A 17,325-nucleotide genomic window follows, 5' to 3' on the forward strand; every position below is an offset into this window, starting at 1 on the left:
CGGGATGTAGATTCTTGACTCATGCGAATATCACCGGTGTATCATCATTGCAAAAAGAACAAAATGACGAGCCCCTTTTCCAAGTCAAGCTTTTTAATCAATGACGTGAGCAAACATTTCAAAAGTTATCTATATATGTACATATAATAATATAAATCTTTTTAAAAATGGGGGAATCACAAATTTTGGATAGCCAAAACTATCTAAAAAGCGCACGTGTCAAAGACTGCATGTTTTTGAAATGGTTAATGGCCAGCTACGAAGTGAAATGCTAACAAAAAATTATGAAGAAGTTCGAACAAAAAGCTCAAAGTTTCTACAGAATCTGGAAAATGCAATTAAATACCAAAGAAAGCGAAATGATTCTATAAGTATCTATACATATAATTATTCACAGTCGGGCAGGCAAGCGGATTCACACTTCTGTTACGGCATGAGATAACCTCAAGCACCCAGCACCAAAGCGACTGCTGTGTTTTTTACCAGACTTGAGAACTGATGATTCCTGTTCTTTGGTTCATATATAAGAGATCTTAACTGCTGCTAGCCGACAGTATCTTTCTTGATTTTCCGCTAGAATATTTGTTAAGATGAGTTCCTCACTGATTGTGGTGTTGTTTTTATTTGCACTATCCGCGTGTTTTGAAGACGTATTAAGTGTGGACAAGACTGAAGACGAGGTCGACCTATCCAATTGCCAGGAGTTTCGAACGAGAGCGGATAGAAACATAAACTTTTTCAATTTGGACTATCTATTTAATGAAAAGTTGGAAAACGAGACTTTTAGATACAAATTCTTCATACAAGGGGACCGCGAGATTTACATTGTTTTGACTGAAACTGATAGTGTGCAGACGAATAGTAAACTTTTTGAATTTGGTGAGTGTGTGATTCAAACGTTTTCGAATTTTCTTAAACCTACTTGTGAAGTGTATTAAAACGTATGTAAAGTGGTGGTACTGAACCTTCATCTGCTCCTATTGAATGGGGCTTCGGGTTTCCAGTTCGTAATTTCAGTTCAATTCAAATAAATCGAAACCTCACTTCAAGGAATCTGCAGGTAACTTGTTTTCTAACGCAAACCCTGGGTTGAACTTATGCATGGATCCATTGAATCTGTGGATCTACTCAAAGTCTTGTGGACGCCAACGTGCTTCTATAACATATATATATATGTGCAGTGTTAATAACCAGGATTTTCGCAACTCGCCACTGGATACTTCTAGGATGAATTCATATCAATGACTAACTTGATGCGCAAATGACTTTTCAATAAGGTTTTTGCCAAACCTACGCTTTTAAGTCGTGATTAAATGAGATTCACGCTTGAATTTTATATCAAAGAAATCTTTGGCGCAATTTCCGTAATCTATCGTCTATCGATCATCTGTTGACTGTTTATGTGGGTAACCCCAAGCTGATTCAATACATATGTTGGGAGCATTTCTTGTTTTGAGGCATTGACGACGCTTTGTATCATCTATAATAAAGATGAACTGAAGCCGGTTTATTACTCCCGGAGTATAATTAACTAATATATTCGTATATACCCGTGCATATGTACGTATGAGAGGAGCCAGCATTTGAATATGAGCAATCTGTAGCGTGTGACTAGATACACAAATGGTCATTGAGCGAAGCATGCTAAAATCGAATACCAACAAGAAAATGCAATATCACATCATTTCCGTAAAATAACCAATGATACATATGAATGTATATCAGCGAATTAGAAAGCTTAGGATATCAATGGAAGCAAATTTCATGGCAGACTAACCTGCTAGTTGTATCCAATATTATATCCATTTTTATCCATCCTTGACTCCGTCGAAGAAGGTCACAAGCCTGATGGGAAACGGAGGTAAGAAGAGTCACTATTGTTTGAGAGACTGAAAAATACACATGTAAAGAGATAAGGCAAAAACACGTTCTAGCCTAACAGTCAATATTTTTGCAAATATAAATGCATGACTCAGCGTCAATCTTTTACTCGTCATTAAGGCCATTGGAATGGATTGAGATCCTTTGGTTAGTACCTTGATCTAATCTAATTAGAGTAAGAACCCAGATTCGAGCATTTTTGGATGTAACTTTAGTTATCGTTCAAAGCCAACGACTTTGTAGTGTTCACGTCTTCCTCGATAGGAAGGTTTGCTAGAAGGCTCGTTTTTGGGAGGGATAAATAATTTCAGGCAACTAGATAAGATGTTCTACAAGTGAGGACCAAGTAAGATGATGGGATTTATCAACTACGAGAGCGGAGCTGTACTGTACTAATTAGGACGAGAATGTGGACATGATACTGGCATTCTATCCTGCCTCATTAAATTCTCTTTGATCTAATTATAGCAACTCTACTTTGTTAGTAATATGTAGTATAATTCCGCTTGCACTTTCCAATAGCCTTGAGCTTCTATTGAATTTTATAATTTTAAGATAAGTTTCAAGGGGTTTTACGGTAAAATTCGGAAATCATCATCATCATTAACGGCGCAAAAACCGGTATCCGGTCTAGCCCTGCCTTAATAAGGAACTCCAGACATCCCGGTTTTGCGCTGAGGTCCACGAATTCGATATCCCTAAAAGCTATCTGGCCTCCTGACCTACGTCATCGCTCCATCTTAGGCAGGGTTTGCCTTGAATTCTTTTTCTACCATAGATATTGCCCTTATAGTCTTTCCGGCTGGATCATCCTCATCAATGTGGTTTAAGTCCCGCCCACCGTAACCTATTGAACCGGATTTTATCCACAACCAGACGGTCTTGATATCGCTCATAGATTTCGTTGTTATGTAGGCTACGGAATCGTCCATCCTCATATAGGGGGCCAAAAATTCCTCGGAGGATTCTTCACTCGAATGCGGCCAACAGTTCGCAATTTTTCTTGCTAAAAACCCTCCAAGGAATATATAAGGAATGGCAAGATCATCATCTTGTACAGTAAGAGCTTTGACTCTATGGTGAGACGTTTCGAGCGAAGCAGTTTTTGTAAGCTGAAATAGGCTCTATTGGCAGTCAACAACCGTGTGCGGATTTTATCGTCATAGCTTTTAGTGGTTGTGATTTTCGACCCTAGATAGGAGAAATTATCAACGGTCTCAAAGTTGTAGTCTCCTATCTTTATTCTTCCCGTTTGACCAGTGCGCTTTGATGTTGTTGGTTGGTTGGTTTTCGGTGCTGACGTTGCCACCATATATTTTGTCTTGCCTTCATTGATGTGCAGCCGCAGATTTCGCGCCGCCTGCTCGATCTGGATGAAGGCAGTTTGTATGTCTCGGGTAGTTCTTCCCATGATGTCGATATCGTCAGTAGATAACATTTACCTCAGCACCACGGATCACTTTCTCCAGGGTCAGGTTAAAGACGATGCATGATAGGGCATCCCCTTGTCTTAGACCGTTGTTGATGTTAAATGGTCTCCTGCTGCTTTTATCTGGCCTCGCACATTGGTCAGGGTCAGCATAGTCAGTCTTATTAATTTCGTCGGGATACCGAATTCTCTCATGGCCGTGTACAGTGTTACCCTGGCTATGCTATCATAGGCGGCTTTAAAATCGATGAATAGATTGTTCAACTGATGTCCATATTCCAACAGTTTTTCCATCGCTTTCCGCAGAGGGAAAATCTGATCTGTTGCTGATTTGCCTGGAGTGAAGCCTCTTTGGTATGAGCCAATAATGTTTTGAGCGTATGGGGCTATCCGGCTTAGCAAAATAGCGGAGAATATCTTATAGATGATACTCAGCAATGTGATACCTCTATAATTGCTGCAATGTGTGATATCTCCTTTTATGTAAGAGACAAATAATGCCTCGCTGCCAATTGTCAGGATTCGCTGTCCCACACCTTGAGCACAAGTTGATGAACCATTTGGTGTAACTGGTCGCCTCCATATTTAACCAATTCGGCTGTAATTCCATCGGCTCCTGTCGACTTATGATTTTTTAGCCGATGAATTGCACGGACTGTTTCTTTTATACTCGCCGATGTTCTGGTTGTTCAGTAGTTCATCAAAGTACTCAACCCATCGCTCCAATATGCCCATTCTGTCGGAGATCAGATTTCCCTCTTTATCTCGGCAGGATGAACATCTAGGTGTGTAAGGCTCCATCCTGCTGACCTGTTGGTAAAACTTACGCCCCTGGTGCGGTTGCTCCTTGTGCCTTTCGAGTTCACCGACCTGTTGGTTCTCCCAAGCTTCCTTTTTCCGTCTGTGAAGTCGCTTCTCTGCTCGACTGAGTTCGTAATAAGTCTCCCCGCGTGCCCGCGTCCTTTGTGAATGCAACGTTATTCGGTATGCAGCATTCTTCCATTCCGTTGCCAACTTAAATTCATCACTTCGACTGGGGCCAAGTATGTTTGTTTAGCGTATTTATGATAACGTTCTTCAGGTGATTGTGAAGATCATTTATTGATGTTTCATCTCCTGGATCTCTGTTGACTGCGGTTATTGCGGCATCCATTTTCCTCTTATAGGTGTTGCGGAGGGCTGTGTTGTGGATGGCTTCAGTGTTAACTTTCAGAGAAATTCGAAAATAGTGTAATATACTACGAATCACCAGTAAAAAGTAAATATAACATGTTACAAAACCAACGTGTAATCTGACTCCTCCCCTCCAAAACGGGAATTCGAATTTAATATGTTAAATACCGTCCTAGAGATGACATTGTGATTTGAATGCCAATGTGCGCTTTCACGACACTTTGCTGGGACATGTCACGCGGAGGCACGGCCTTATTGACCGTAATGATGATGGTAGGAGGTTGGCGAATTTCTGGCACTTCCATCTCCTCCTCATTGATGGCATATTGTTCCAGCACAGAGTTTGGGTTTCAATCGGATTGACCATTTTGCGATCAGTAGTAGATTTTTTTCTGAATGTACGCAATAAAAGAAGCGCCGAAAAAGATTACTGATAAGAGCAACATCTGATGACGCGAAATGTTAAAGAAACTCAAGCAACTCAAGAAACTCAGAGCAGATATCGGAATGGGACATATTTCGAGGCCTAGATATCATCTAAACACACCACCCTGATTTTTTTCGGATTTTTCGGTTGGGTAGTTTCGGAAAATAGGTAAATAAGTCACGTCAAAACTAATATCAGATTCGGAAAGTACTCATTGAGACCTATCATTCGATATATATATCGATTTTACATCCCCCTTTACATATATGAGGATCCTCTTTAAACTGCACGTAAATTTATGTCGTTCACTGTATGCGTGGGATTTCATAGTTCCCATATGTCCACCAAATTTCGTGGGGATCGGTTTAACCGTTTTGGAGATAACTGCGTATGACAGGCAGGCAGACAGACAATGAATCGATTTTAATAAGGTTTTGTGTAAAACAAAACCTTAAAAAGATAGCGGAAATTGTAAAATATGAAAATGTGGCCTTTCTCTCACTTAAATATCAGTAAGCAGTAAGCACCATCATTTTTATTTTTTGGGATGTTTTTTAAAAAAAATGGTTTTTCTGGAAAAATAGAAAAAAAAACCACTTTGGGGTAATATTAACCAAATTTCCAGAATTTATTGTAAGGGGTTAAATACAGAAGATTCTCAAAGGATTCGATTTATTTTCAATTTATATGAGAAACCCCCGTTTTGTTTTGATTGATTTTTATATAAAAAATTCAGGTAATTACATTATTTTGATCATAGCTTCGTATTCATCCCACTGACTTCTATTGTACCTCACTTTAAAGGCCTTTTCAAGCACTTTAGAAGTGCTTTAGATCAATTTCTACCAAAAGTTACTGATTTTCCCTTTTTTTTACCTTGAAATTACTAATTTTTTTTAGACATTACGAATTTACATTTTACGAGTCATAACTTTATGCATATTGTGCCTATAGAAAAAATAAAAAATCCATTCTTTTTGCTAGCTAATATGCTTTCTTTCTGCTTAATATCATTTCTACATGAAATGTATGGTTTTTGAGTTATCTACGAAAAACCCTTGGAAAGCATTAATTTTTTCAATGAAAAAAAAACATGTTTGAACATGAATAACTTAAAAACCGACCCTCTACCATCAACCCAACTTTCATATCAATCGGTCTTGACTAATAAGAATTCGCAGGTCGCGCCTGATTTTCGGCTTTAATGGCTGGATTAAAGTAGATTTTGTCACGAAGACCCATCAGATGTTATATCGTGCCATGGGAACCCGGGTGGCCCTCTGAGAGCAAATGCCTCAGAAGAATCCCTGGGGGATGTTTTGTCGACCTGGTTATTTGCGATTGGCCCTCTTGTGGGAATTTCATGGTGGTTGCCCTCATATGGCGGGCAGAGCTCCTTGTAGGTCTAAGCATGAAGTTGCTCTGTACAACTCGGCCGCCGCACCCATTAGTTGCAGTCACGGAGAGGCTTTGATTGTGGTATCCAAATCAATCCATGTCCAAAGAAGAGCCTGGGTTTAGGCCGACAAGGCTATCACTTAACACTATCACTTAGCACTATCACTTAACCCCTTTTCGCTTCTATGTAGACCCCAATTATACTTAGAACAAAACAATGAGTTTCAATGGATTCGTGATATTTCACAATCTACATATGTCCATTCAATGTGGTATTGATAGATGTAGCCGTTTCCACGAAAATGCTGCACATCAATGAAAGCAAGACAAAGTATATGGTAGCAACGTCAGCACCAAAAACCAACCACCAACATCAAACACTGGTCAAATGGGAAGAATAAAGATAAGAGACTACAGACCGTTGATAAATTCTCCTATCTAGGGTCGAAAATCACAACCGATAACAGTTATGACGATGAAATCCGCGCACATTTGCTGGCTGCCAACAGAGAATATTTCAGCTTACGAAAACTGTTCCGTCAAAACGTCTCACCATGCGGTCAAAACTTTTACTGTACAGGACAATGATCTTGCCAGTCATGTATAGTAGGAAAAGAAGACGAGACAGACTCTGACTGAGATGGAGCGATGGCGTAGGTCATAACGCCAGACAGCTTTTAGGCATATCGAATTGGTGGACCTCCGCGCAAAACCGGGATGACTGGAGTTCCTTATTAAGGCAGACCTAGATCGGGTATACCGGTTGTTGCGCCATGGATGATGATGAAGTTGTCATGACCGCACGTATTTTACTTCATGACCTTGCAAGAGCTGCAGTAATCTAGGCTGTGCCGGTTATTATAGGTGATGGGCCTTGGGATAACTTATATGTCAATGAACAATATGAATAGAATGACTTGGTTGAAATTGAAGCAAAAACCTGCTATAAAGCAGCTATTGTTGCCGCGATATTTGAATATAATATTAATCTCACAATTTCATCGAGATCCTGGACATTTTAGTTGCTGGTTCTTGTCATCCATATGTTCCAATGGGCGGTTGTTAGCCATAATTTACTTGGATATATAAGCGGAGACAGTGCTTTATGGGAATTGGGACAGCAATTGAAGGTTTTTAAGTATTTGTAAGTTTAGATCACTTAACTTTTAGGCTCTTTTAGCACAAAATCTTTCAGATGGCTTGAAACTCTTCGAAAACTTCCATCAAACCAGATCTACCTCATAGGAATCAGTAAAAGGTTAAGAGGACAAGGCAAGAACGGTGAGGTATGAGATGGGTTCAAGCTAATCTCATCCGTATTGCAATCATCTTCAAAGATCTACACGAGCGGAGGAATCAGCTATCGTCAAACGATTGGAGAATCATTTATTTTCCAGTACGAAAGTTGAAACTATTTCGTGCGATATTCTTGAACTACGATACCATAATATAATTAATTCCAACAAATCATCATTCTGTGCACAGGGAAGCCACTAGTAAGCTTGGCTGCGGGACCTATTTAGCACTTAGTAGGAAAAACGTGTAACTCCGCGGCAATTTAAGGTATCAACCACAATGAGGAAGTAACTTTCGCAAGAGATCTGGTCGTGAATAACAGAGTCGAAAGGGGAAACCCCCATCTCCATCCGCCCCAGTACGCACCCATGTTTGCCCCACTTATTTTCAGAGAAAAACAATACTTCTTGATTTCATTAACATATTCCAAAATCTAACTCGAATTCAAATTTAATAATTCAGGGCTCAACACTGGAAATCCACCAGCAGCTATATTTAAAACCAGCCAAGATGGATCGCAGAAAGTTCGAACTGAAGAAAAGTTGCATCTTTCGAGCAAGGTCGCAGTGCCAGTGGTTCTCATTTTGAAAGAAGGTAAACGAAAGGTTGAATTTCAGATATTTTCTCTTAGATAATAATAAATATATGTTTTTTAAATTTTTCTTATTTCCCATATGTAGATGGCGAAGTACAATTATTTGTATCGAAGAGACCCTACCCGTTACTGAGATTTCCGGAAACTTCACTGAAACCCAAATTCATCAGTTTTACAACGCGAGCAAGTGTTCTGGGCCAGTTTTACTTCAATTGTGCAGAGAGACCTCTTCTTCGAGGTATTTTTTTTCAAATTAAAAATTTTAGGATAAAAAAATGTAACGACTGCTGTCGTATAGGTGAAGAATAAGCTTTTGGAGCCCTATGGAGCACCCTCTTGGTTTCAATATTGATATGATCCGTAGATGTTCACATCGGTGCTTCGTTTGGAGACATTTATTGTAAAGATTATAAAACTGAAACATTCATGGATAATAATAAACGCGGCGGTTTAACGTTGTTCGAGATGTTCAGAAATAAGGGTTTGATATGAACAGATTCTGCATAGAATCTTTCTTAAGATCTCAATGGATAACCTTTCTCCTTCCACCTTTTCGATATTCCCAGCTAGTTGGTTCACGCCATTTCTCTGAGGCTATCTGAAGCAGGGTGTGGGTCCCGAAACATCATCCGCATAACCGACCAAGCGCGACTCTTTTGGCATGTAGAATCTTAGCAAACTATAGAAGGAGCAGGGAGTTATTTCAAGATTATCCACAAGTGATAGCTCGGCACGTAGAACGATTTTTTAGTGGGCTTGGAGTATCTGTCCATTCAACGGAATTGAAAGCATTTATGACATCAAGCGTTGTGTGCCTCAACTCGATGAACCGTATCCACAATCTCGATAACTGCATCTATCGTGGATCTTCCCGCTCTATATCGAACTATCTTGGGGATTAGAGGTTTTCGAGCACTTTCCCGCCCATGTCATACAAAATGGTCATGGTGTCCTTTCGCTTTGCTGATTAGCGCAAGCCATGTCACCATCCAATGCCACGGGAAAATGCCCTACTTCAGGCAAGCGTTAAATGCGCCGATCAGCATATTTGGCCGATGGTGAAATCTCACTTTATATACTTCTGCCGGCATACCACCAGCAAGGTAGCCCACGATACATTCTGGACTGTTGTTATCAATCCCTATGAGATGTTTAGGGTGCAACGTGATCTGGCCCCGATTTTCCGATTAACAATTTTATATCCAAGGCTCCACACAATCCTATTCACCTTGTCGACTAAGTCCTGCTAGCAGCGAACTTTTCTTTTGTTTATTGTATTGTGCAGTCTTCTTTTAGCTGAGCGTAATTTTGTGTTGCATACCTCCTCTCGAGCAGTCAATGTTGTGCCTCCTCCTGCTTTCAACCTTCTACCAATACATAGAAGGTCCGCGGGCTTATCAGGTTCATTACTGAATTTACGACATTGTCAGCTGTAACGCTACCACCCCCGGAGTGATGGAAATCTCAATGTTCACCTTCGCGGCGCTTGGCGCAAGCAGAACCACTACTTCGGGCGCGATATATTGATGGTCACTTGCCGAGAAGTTTCCAGAACTCGTGACTTGTACATCGACGGTGCAATGATACAGACGGCTTCCTTTGCAATCCTTTGGCGTTCTCACCGTCATTTCCAAGACGCGTTTCCCTCTGGACTCTGGGTGGGGTATGCCCCACTAAAGCGTCCTAGCTTTAATGTCACCTCTTACTAGAATCCGCCCATCTGTGCCCAAAATGGTGTCCTCCAAAGCATCGAACCTGTGTCGAAAGTTCGACATCGTGTCATTCAGATAAACGCTAAAAAATTTTATTCATAAACAACGAATCCAGGCAAAGCTATAATCCTCTCGGTCTTCGGCAACAACTGAAAGTCAAGTACGGTCCCGAAGCCAGATGGCAGTGCCAACTGGTAAGTTGAGATTCCATGAAGCTAAGTACCTGAACAGTTGCACTCCGGTGTATGTTGGCTTGTAGCATGCGAATCGGCTAACAGCGTATCAGCCTTTCCCAGTTCCGCTCCGAACCCGATGATCCCCGCAAGGAACCCAACTCTCCTTTTTGTTGCAGTTCTTCACTCTATGACCGCCGTAGCCGCGAGTATTCTTTTGTCAGGCGTGTGCCCTGTGCCCATGGTCTAAGCACCACAATTGGTGGAGGCTATCCGCATTCGTTCCCTACATACTATTCAACCCATTTTGTTAAGGAGTTTCCTCGCGTATTGATCTGCAACTTTCGCCATAACAAGTTTTTGGGTTCCAAAATTTGCAGAGGTGATGCTTATCTGAATATTAACTGCCTCTGGGCATTCATGTTTTTCATACTTTCGCTGATGTTTTTCTAGAGGAAGGGTGCAGACTACTTGAGCTCTACAATTGGCGTGCATTTTCTGATAAGCCTTTCCTCTTCGATTCTAACAAGGACAGTAAATTGCGCTCCTATTCGGCTTATGTCCGAGTCCACCAGCTCAGTCTCATCGAATTTCTCAGGCCTTTTTCCGAAAACATTCCGAAGGCCTGTTCGTGCATATCCCGCTTTTTCAGTTCTTGCTGCCTCTTTCGTTGGGTGCTGCGATGAAGGACGCATTTTCGTACTGCGACCAAACGCAGTCAACACTTTTGTCCTTCCTATTATTTTATCGATTATTTTTGTACTCCATGTATACAAGGGAGCGGGCCGCAATAGTCTGGAACGGGTGTATCCTCGGGGACAAAAACCCCTACCCTGGTTCGTTGAGGCTGCTAATCCCGAAACTCAGGATCGGAGCTCGGGGTGACGCGGGCTGATAATATTGGTTCAATGCACACTACCCAACCAGAGTTCTTGATACACGCCACAACTACCAACTACCAATGGCTAGGTTCACATCACCCCATTGACATCACCAGGAAGCACCGAGGACTCCCAATGTGTCCGGGCGTGTGTCGGTCGCGGTTGGTTCTCCAAAGAAAAACTTTCTCAAGATTAGGACTCAAATTATACGGGCAGCTAGTCAGTCAGAACAACTTACTCGGACACCTCGAGGATTTTACTGCTCGCTTAGCGAGTAGCCCGTTAAAGGTCGCGGACAAAACTTGAGGGGTCAAGGTATGTGATCACCAGTGGTGTTCCCGTTTTTTTCATCTTATTTAAAATATGATTCCTGCATCTTATGATAATATGGCTTATTTGATACACTGTTCTTTGTCAATCATTTAATCATTCGTGGGCTATGTGAGGATTTTCATAGAAAGTATCGCTTTTATCGGATTTTGTCACGGTAAAGTCTCTTTCTTCTATATCGAAGGTCCCTTGCTTGTGCATGGTATTATATTTTTGTGAAACTACACAGTGCGGACTAACATCTCGAGATCAAATAGATTTACATATCAAAATAGCATTAGCATCGAAAATCAGAAAATTTCCAAAGATATCCCAGAGAATAGAAGTACATTGTCCCATGAGGGAAAGGAGAGTTTACCAGAAATTGACCATCTCCCCCCATTTGGGCTTAGAATGTCTATTCGGTTGAAGGAAATGAACATTCACGCGAAATTGATATCACTATCAAACATGGTTTAGACGTTCCAAAAACAAATCTTTGATATTAAAGGATTGGGAAAGTTGTAATCAAAAAGTCCACGCTTACTCAAAATGTCTATTCTTCTTCAATCAGTATTAGTCCAATCTGTGGCCAATTTTTGATCAGTTTTCCGGAAATAGAGTGGCTCAGAATTTCCTAATTATTTTTTTTTTTTGGGTTGCATTTTTATTTTTGTTGCTCATTCTACTTTCAAAAATTTATTTATTTATTTTTTATTTTCCAGCTGACAATCCCACTGCTGTTGGGATTCCAGATGAACATGCTTATCCAGTGGTTTATATTTCATTCAGAATCAATTTATTAGCCCGTCAAAAATCGGAAGTGAAAATTAACCTACACTATAATATGGTAAGAACATTGCATTTCATTTTTGTTAACTTTATATCTAAGTTTTGGTTTTCGCCTAAATTGACTGCACCCTAAGATATATATATCAGAAAAATGCCTATGACTACCATAGGTAAGCTGCTCCTTAACTCATCGCAACTGGCAGTGTACACCAATATGAAAACGAACTCCGTGTCTATAAAACAATTATTAAACCTGTGTTATGTTACGCATGCTGAACTTAGATTTCCAAGCCTCTGAAAAAATTCCTAAACTTCTTTAAAAGAAAAGACGTCTTCGATGGTATGGTCATGTTATTCGGGATAACAAGACTTCACTTATCAAGATTGGTCTGAACAACAAAGTTAATGATCAACGGCCAAAATGCCGGGCGAAAAAACAGTGGCTTGATACGCTGGGTGGGGATCTGAAAGCCTCCTCATTGCATCCAGATTAGGCATCTAACAGAGCAAAATAGCAAATCGATCAAGACGAATCGACCCCGCTTCTGCGCGGAACAAAAGTTAAAGAAGAAGAAAAAGGGTCAAATCTCCTAATGTACAAGACAATGATCTTCTCGGTACTCAGGTATTCCTCGGAGACTTGAGTTCTTAATAATAATAATAATAATCGTTGGCGCAACAATCCATGTTGGATCAGGGCCTTGAAGTGTGTTAGAGCACTTCATTCAAGACCGTAACGGTACACTAGGAGGCAATGTGGTCGACAGCTCGCCCGAGATTATTACCCTGATTTGGCTCAGGTACTCATTCACAGCTGAGTCGACTGGTATCCGACGTCAAATCACGATACAAATTGCACTGCCACCAGTGAGATTTGAACCGCGACCTTCCGTACGACAGCCTTGCGCTCTAACCACGCAGCTATCCAGACACTTGAGTTCTTACCAAGAAAAATTGGAAACTCTTATCTGCGTTTGAGGTAAGAATTTTTCGAAGAATTTTTGAACTCTACATGAGGATGGACGATTCCATAAATCCGGTCATGGTGTCTGCCCCGGATGCAACGATGGTGTAGGCTAGGAGGCCATACAGCATTTAGGAATATCGAATTGTTGGACCCCAGCACAAAATCAGGTTGTTTGGAGTTCCATGTGTTGCGTCTGTGTGTGGGTTTGAGGTGGGGGAGAAACATAGCCTCTGAGCACTCAGACGGAGTAGTTCGCAATTGTTAGGTTTTGACAGGATGAGGGTACAACCCTTCAACCCTTCAATTCTAGATAAAAAGCTGCAGAGATAGAGATGAAAGTCTCAACCTATAAGATATGCAGACGGGCTAGTGTCTCAACATGGTGACATGGGCCTCATGTAGTAATGTGGATATGTTGTTATCATTAGGCCCATGTTCTCGTTAAGGTGAGACAAAAAGTTTTCACTGGAAACTAATTGTACTGCGAAGAACTGTGTGCCTGCATATTTGGGGTGCCATGAAAACAAAGTCTGGCCAATCTCTAGATGCACTACACAATTTGCATCCTTTGGATATATTTAACTTCGATGCACGGGGAAACAACGAAGTTGTGGGTACAGAGTATTGGAAGAGTTTTTGGAAGAACTGAATCCAGTTTTTACAATGGCTTCTCATTTTCCGATCCCCATATATCTGTTGAAAATATGGAGAAGCATTCGAGGCGGGGTACATTGAGGTCTTCTACACCGATGACTCAAAAACAGAACAGGTTACTGGAGCAGGAGTCTTCCTTTCTCGGCCTTTTCTTTGTGACAATATGCAACTGTTTCTCAGGTTGAAGTGCATACGATCCTAATGATGACAGCTTGTGATTGGGCTTATAGCAATAGTTAAGCAGCACCGAGGGCGGCAGTGGTCTTTTGATCACCTCCAAAATCACTCAGAAATGTAAAAACAAATTGAACACTATTTCTAAATTAAATACGGTGGAACTACTCTGGATACCTGGACATTGTAGTGTTGAAGGAAATGTGATCTCGCATGCCTTAACAAAAGAGGGATCATTTTCCACCATACCCGGACCGGAATGAGCAATTGGATTGTCAGTGTCATTAGATAGTCTATATTCGCACACACCGTCCCGAGATGTCCATCAACTGCTAGGACAGCTACGTCATCGGAATAAGCTTGGGCATGTACTGGCAGTTCGCATAGTAGTGAATTTATCAAGATATTCTACAGTGGCGATAGCACACCTCCTTGGGGCAACTTTTAGCTAGCGATTGTCTCCCACACACACAATAATCTGTGTTAACATAAGGTAGATCCACTTAATTAAAGTATCATCGACACCGTGCGATCTGATGGTACCCCCTTAACGTCCACGAATATCCTCATTGCATACTCAACTTTTAAAGTTGCATGCTCTGCCTTTGAAAACAAAATATGAATAGGGAACTCACAAGAGTTTCTACGTTGCTAAGCATGTTGAAGTTTAGTGCCTTCCCACGAATGTAACGTTCATCCAGTGTTTCCAAACAATTCAGAAAGAATGACGTCAAACTGATCTTTTTGAAGTTCTTTGGGTTTGAATAGTCTTTCCGTGAAAATACTATTTTAATCTTCTGACAAGAGAGAAGCACGTAGCCCAGAGCAAGACATGCGAGAAAAATGTTTCTTAGCAATCGCTCCAAGAGCTCTACACTTTCCTTTAGCATCGCTGGATATATGCCATCCATGCCAAGTGATTTGAAGTGTTCAAACGACAGTAAGGCGGCTCTCACTTTTTCATTGGTAACCGCTCAATCTCCTCCTTCTCCATTCACGAACTTTACTTTACTTTATGTCTAAAGTCAATACCCGGGTTCTGTTAACCTAACATGCGAATGATTTCTCCTTCCTTCATTCGAGGCCCAAATATCTAACATCCGACATGTTCTGTCGTGCACACTTCACTATTCATAACAGTGAACTTTAGCCGTTCGCCAGAACCGAAAGTTGAGATTACCTGCTATAGCCGAAATGAGGCAACACCAGTGAACCCCAAATGAAGGAGCCCATCGCGAAAACCTTGATTCCTGAATGTCGGCTTCGTCCCAGGCTCCAGAATTTTGCTCCACAGGCACTCGCGGTGGATTTTGAATTGTCTCTCTGATATTCCCCCATCTTTGGAAGATACTTCCATCGCAGCGGTCAGAAATGAGACTGCACCTTGCACATACATCCTCTTGTTTCAAGCCTTCTTGTTCGTATTCCTATGGGAGGGGCCAGCTTCGTTGGATCTCTTTCGCTGATTTCATCACCTACAGGCACACCGATCCTAGTTCACGCGGGATATAGGCCCTAGGGCGGAACACAATAAAGCGTTGCCCACGACTGATGTGTTGGTTTTACACTTCTTGCGCCGCTTACAGTGGAGTCTGGCGCATTCATCGGGGGTTACCAATTGTCCCTACCTTGCGTAGAAGATTTTGGGGTCCTTACTAAAGGCACGCCTAGACCGGATACCGGTTGTTGCATCGTTTATGATGATAATGATAGTATTAGTCCTCACTGGTTTGTAATATGATATCAGTGTCCGTTCAGTAGTTGTCTTTGCTATGTTTAAGTTGGTTGAATTGTTTCTTAAATAGTTAACAAATATGAAAATAATTTTACTATGGTATTTCAGACATTGCACAATCCGGCTACTTTCACCGATACCAAATCAGGCCACAATGAATTGATGAAAAAGAGCACTGAAACAAATTTCCAACTACCCAAGCTTGAAATATTCAGGTAAGTTAATCATATAATGCATATACATATACTACGAAATTGTCAGCTATCGGTCTAGCTGAATATTGAGACTTCCATACTAGGACTGGTTGAGGTAGAAACCAGACACTTCCAAAGTTCCCTTTACTCGAAACCCCGAGACTTTCGTAAATCACCTAACTCTCAATATTTGTAAGAATTATACACCCTGTTGCGGTGGATTTGTATCATTAGATTGGAACTGGACTGACTTTGAGGACGGGTCTCAAACCTCTCGTATACTTTCCTAAGGAACTACTTTGCCGCTTTGATACGGAACTTTTTACTGACACTCGCCCTACTGTTCTATACTTTCGGTGTCTTCGCTAATTTTCATTACTACGGTTTCAATTGACGTCACATATATTTTTCCGAAGCGATTTTCATCACAATATGTTTACAGTTATATCCTAATAATGTTTACATTCATCAATTTTCAGTGATAATTTACGAATCGCCAAACAGGATCCATCATATATTCTTACGATTGACCTTGCCAACAGAGTCAGGGCTACTGCCTCTGAAGAGATAAAAATGAAATGCCACGAAGGACCAAATAAATATATGTATTGTAACCTAGAATTTGGTTTGGCCGAAAGAAATTATTATTTAAGGTACTACCCTACTGAATCATTAGTCAATCCAACAATTGCCAAATTTGGAGACATAAAAGTATTCCAAGCGCCAAACTCTTTCCGCACTAGTGAGATCCCCTTTAAGAATGACATTATAATGAATTTCAAATTTGATACAACCAAGTTTTAAATGGAAATTTTACCAGTAAATTTTTCCTGTACCTATTTTTATGGACAACGTAAACGAATTTTTAAATTGCCGAAATAAATACGGGTTTCTATTTGATATTTACTCTCGAAATAAAAAGTATTATTTTTCTAACACTTCGTTTGGACTGTATTCCTTAAGTTTGATGTAACGAGTATTATTTAGAATTCTCAAAGGAAACCCATGGAGTATGCGGGTGTTTTCCAGAAGAGGAGAACCGCGGAATGATATAACGACTTCTTCTTTTTCTTCAGCTTTTGTCCCGTTCACAAGCGGGGTCGGCTCTTCGTGATCGGGTATGTCATTTGGTTCTATCAAAAGCCTTGATACCCATCCAACGTATCAAGCCACCGTTGTTTCGGCCTGGCTTTTTGTCGCTTACCGTCCACTTCGCTGTTCAGACCAATCTTGGCAAGTGAATTCTCGTTAGCGCAAATTACGTGACCATACCATTGAAGACGCCTCTCTCGCGATTTCTTCACGATCGGTGCAACACAATATCGATCCCGATTTCGGATGTGATCAAAACGTGTCACGCCACTATTCCAAGGCAACATCATTGTCTCCATTACCGCAAAACGCCGTTCATTGTCTCTTATAGTCGGCCAACACTCAGAACCATAGAGAGCAACAGGACGGTAAATTTTAGATTTGAGACGTTCGTTGATACGTCGATCACAAATAACACCAGTTGTGGAATGCCACTTCATCTA

General features: G+C 40.9%; 1 protein-coding gene across 1 annotated transcript; it reads left to right on the forward strand.

Moving 5' to 3' along the window:
• The first annotated feature begins 513 nt into the window (after positions 1–513).
• Positions 514–16,726, forward strand: LOC119657194. The gene is made up of 6 exons (XM_038063998.1): positions 514–879; positions 8,067–8,198; positions 8,285–8,437; positions 12,000–12,124; positions 15,705–15,811; positions 16,270–16,726. The coding sequence occupies exons 1-6, from the start codon at positions 591–593 to the stop codon at positions 16,592–16,594; spliced, it is 1,131 nt and encodes a 376-aa protein (XP_037919926.1). The 5' UTR covers positions 514–590; the 3' UTR covers positions 16,595–16,726.
• The last annotated feature ends 599 nt before the right edge of the window (positions 16,727–17,325 follow it).

Source organism: Hermetia illucens, chromosome 5 (assembly GCF_905115235.1).
Source record: "Hermetia illucens chromosome 5, iHerIll2.2.curated.20191125, whole genome shotgun sequence".
NCBI lineage: Eukaryota > Metazoa > Arthropoda > Insecta > Diptera > Stratiomyidae > Hermetia > Hermetia illucens.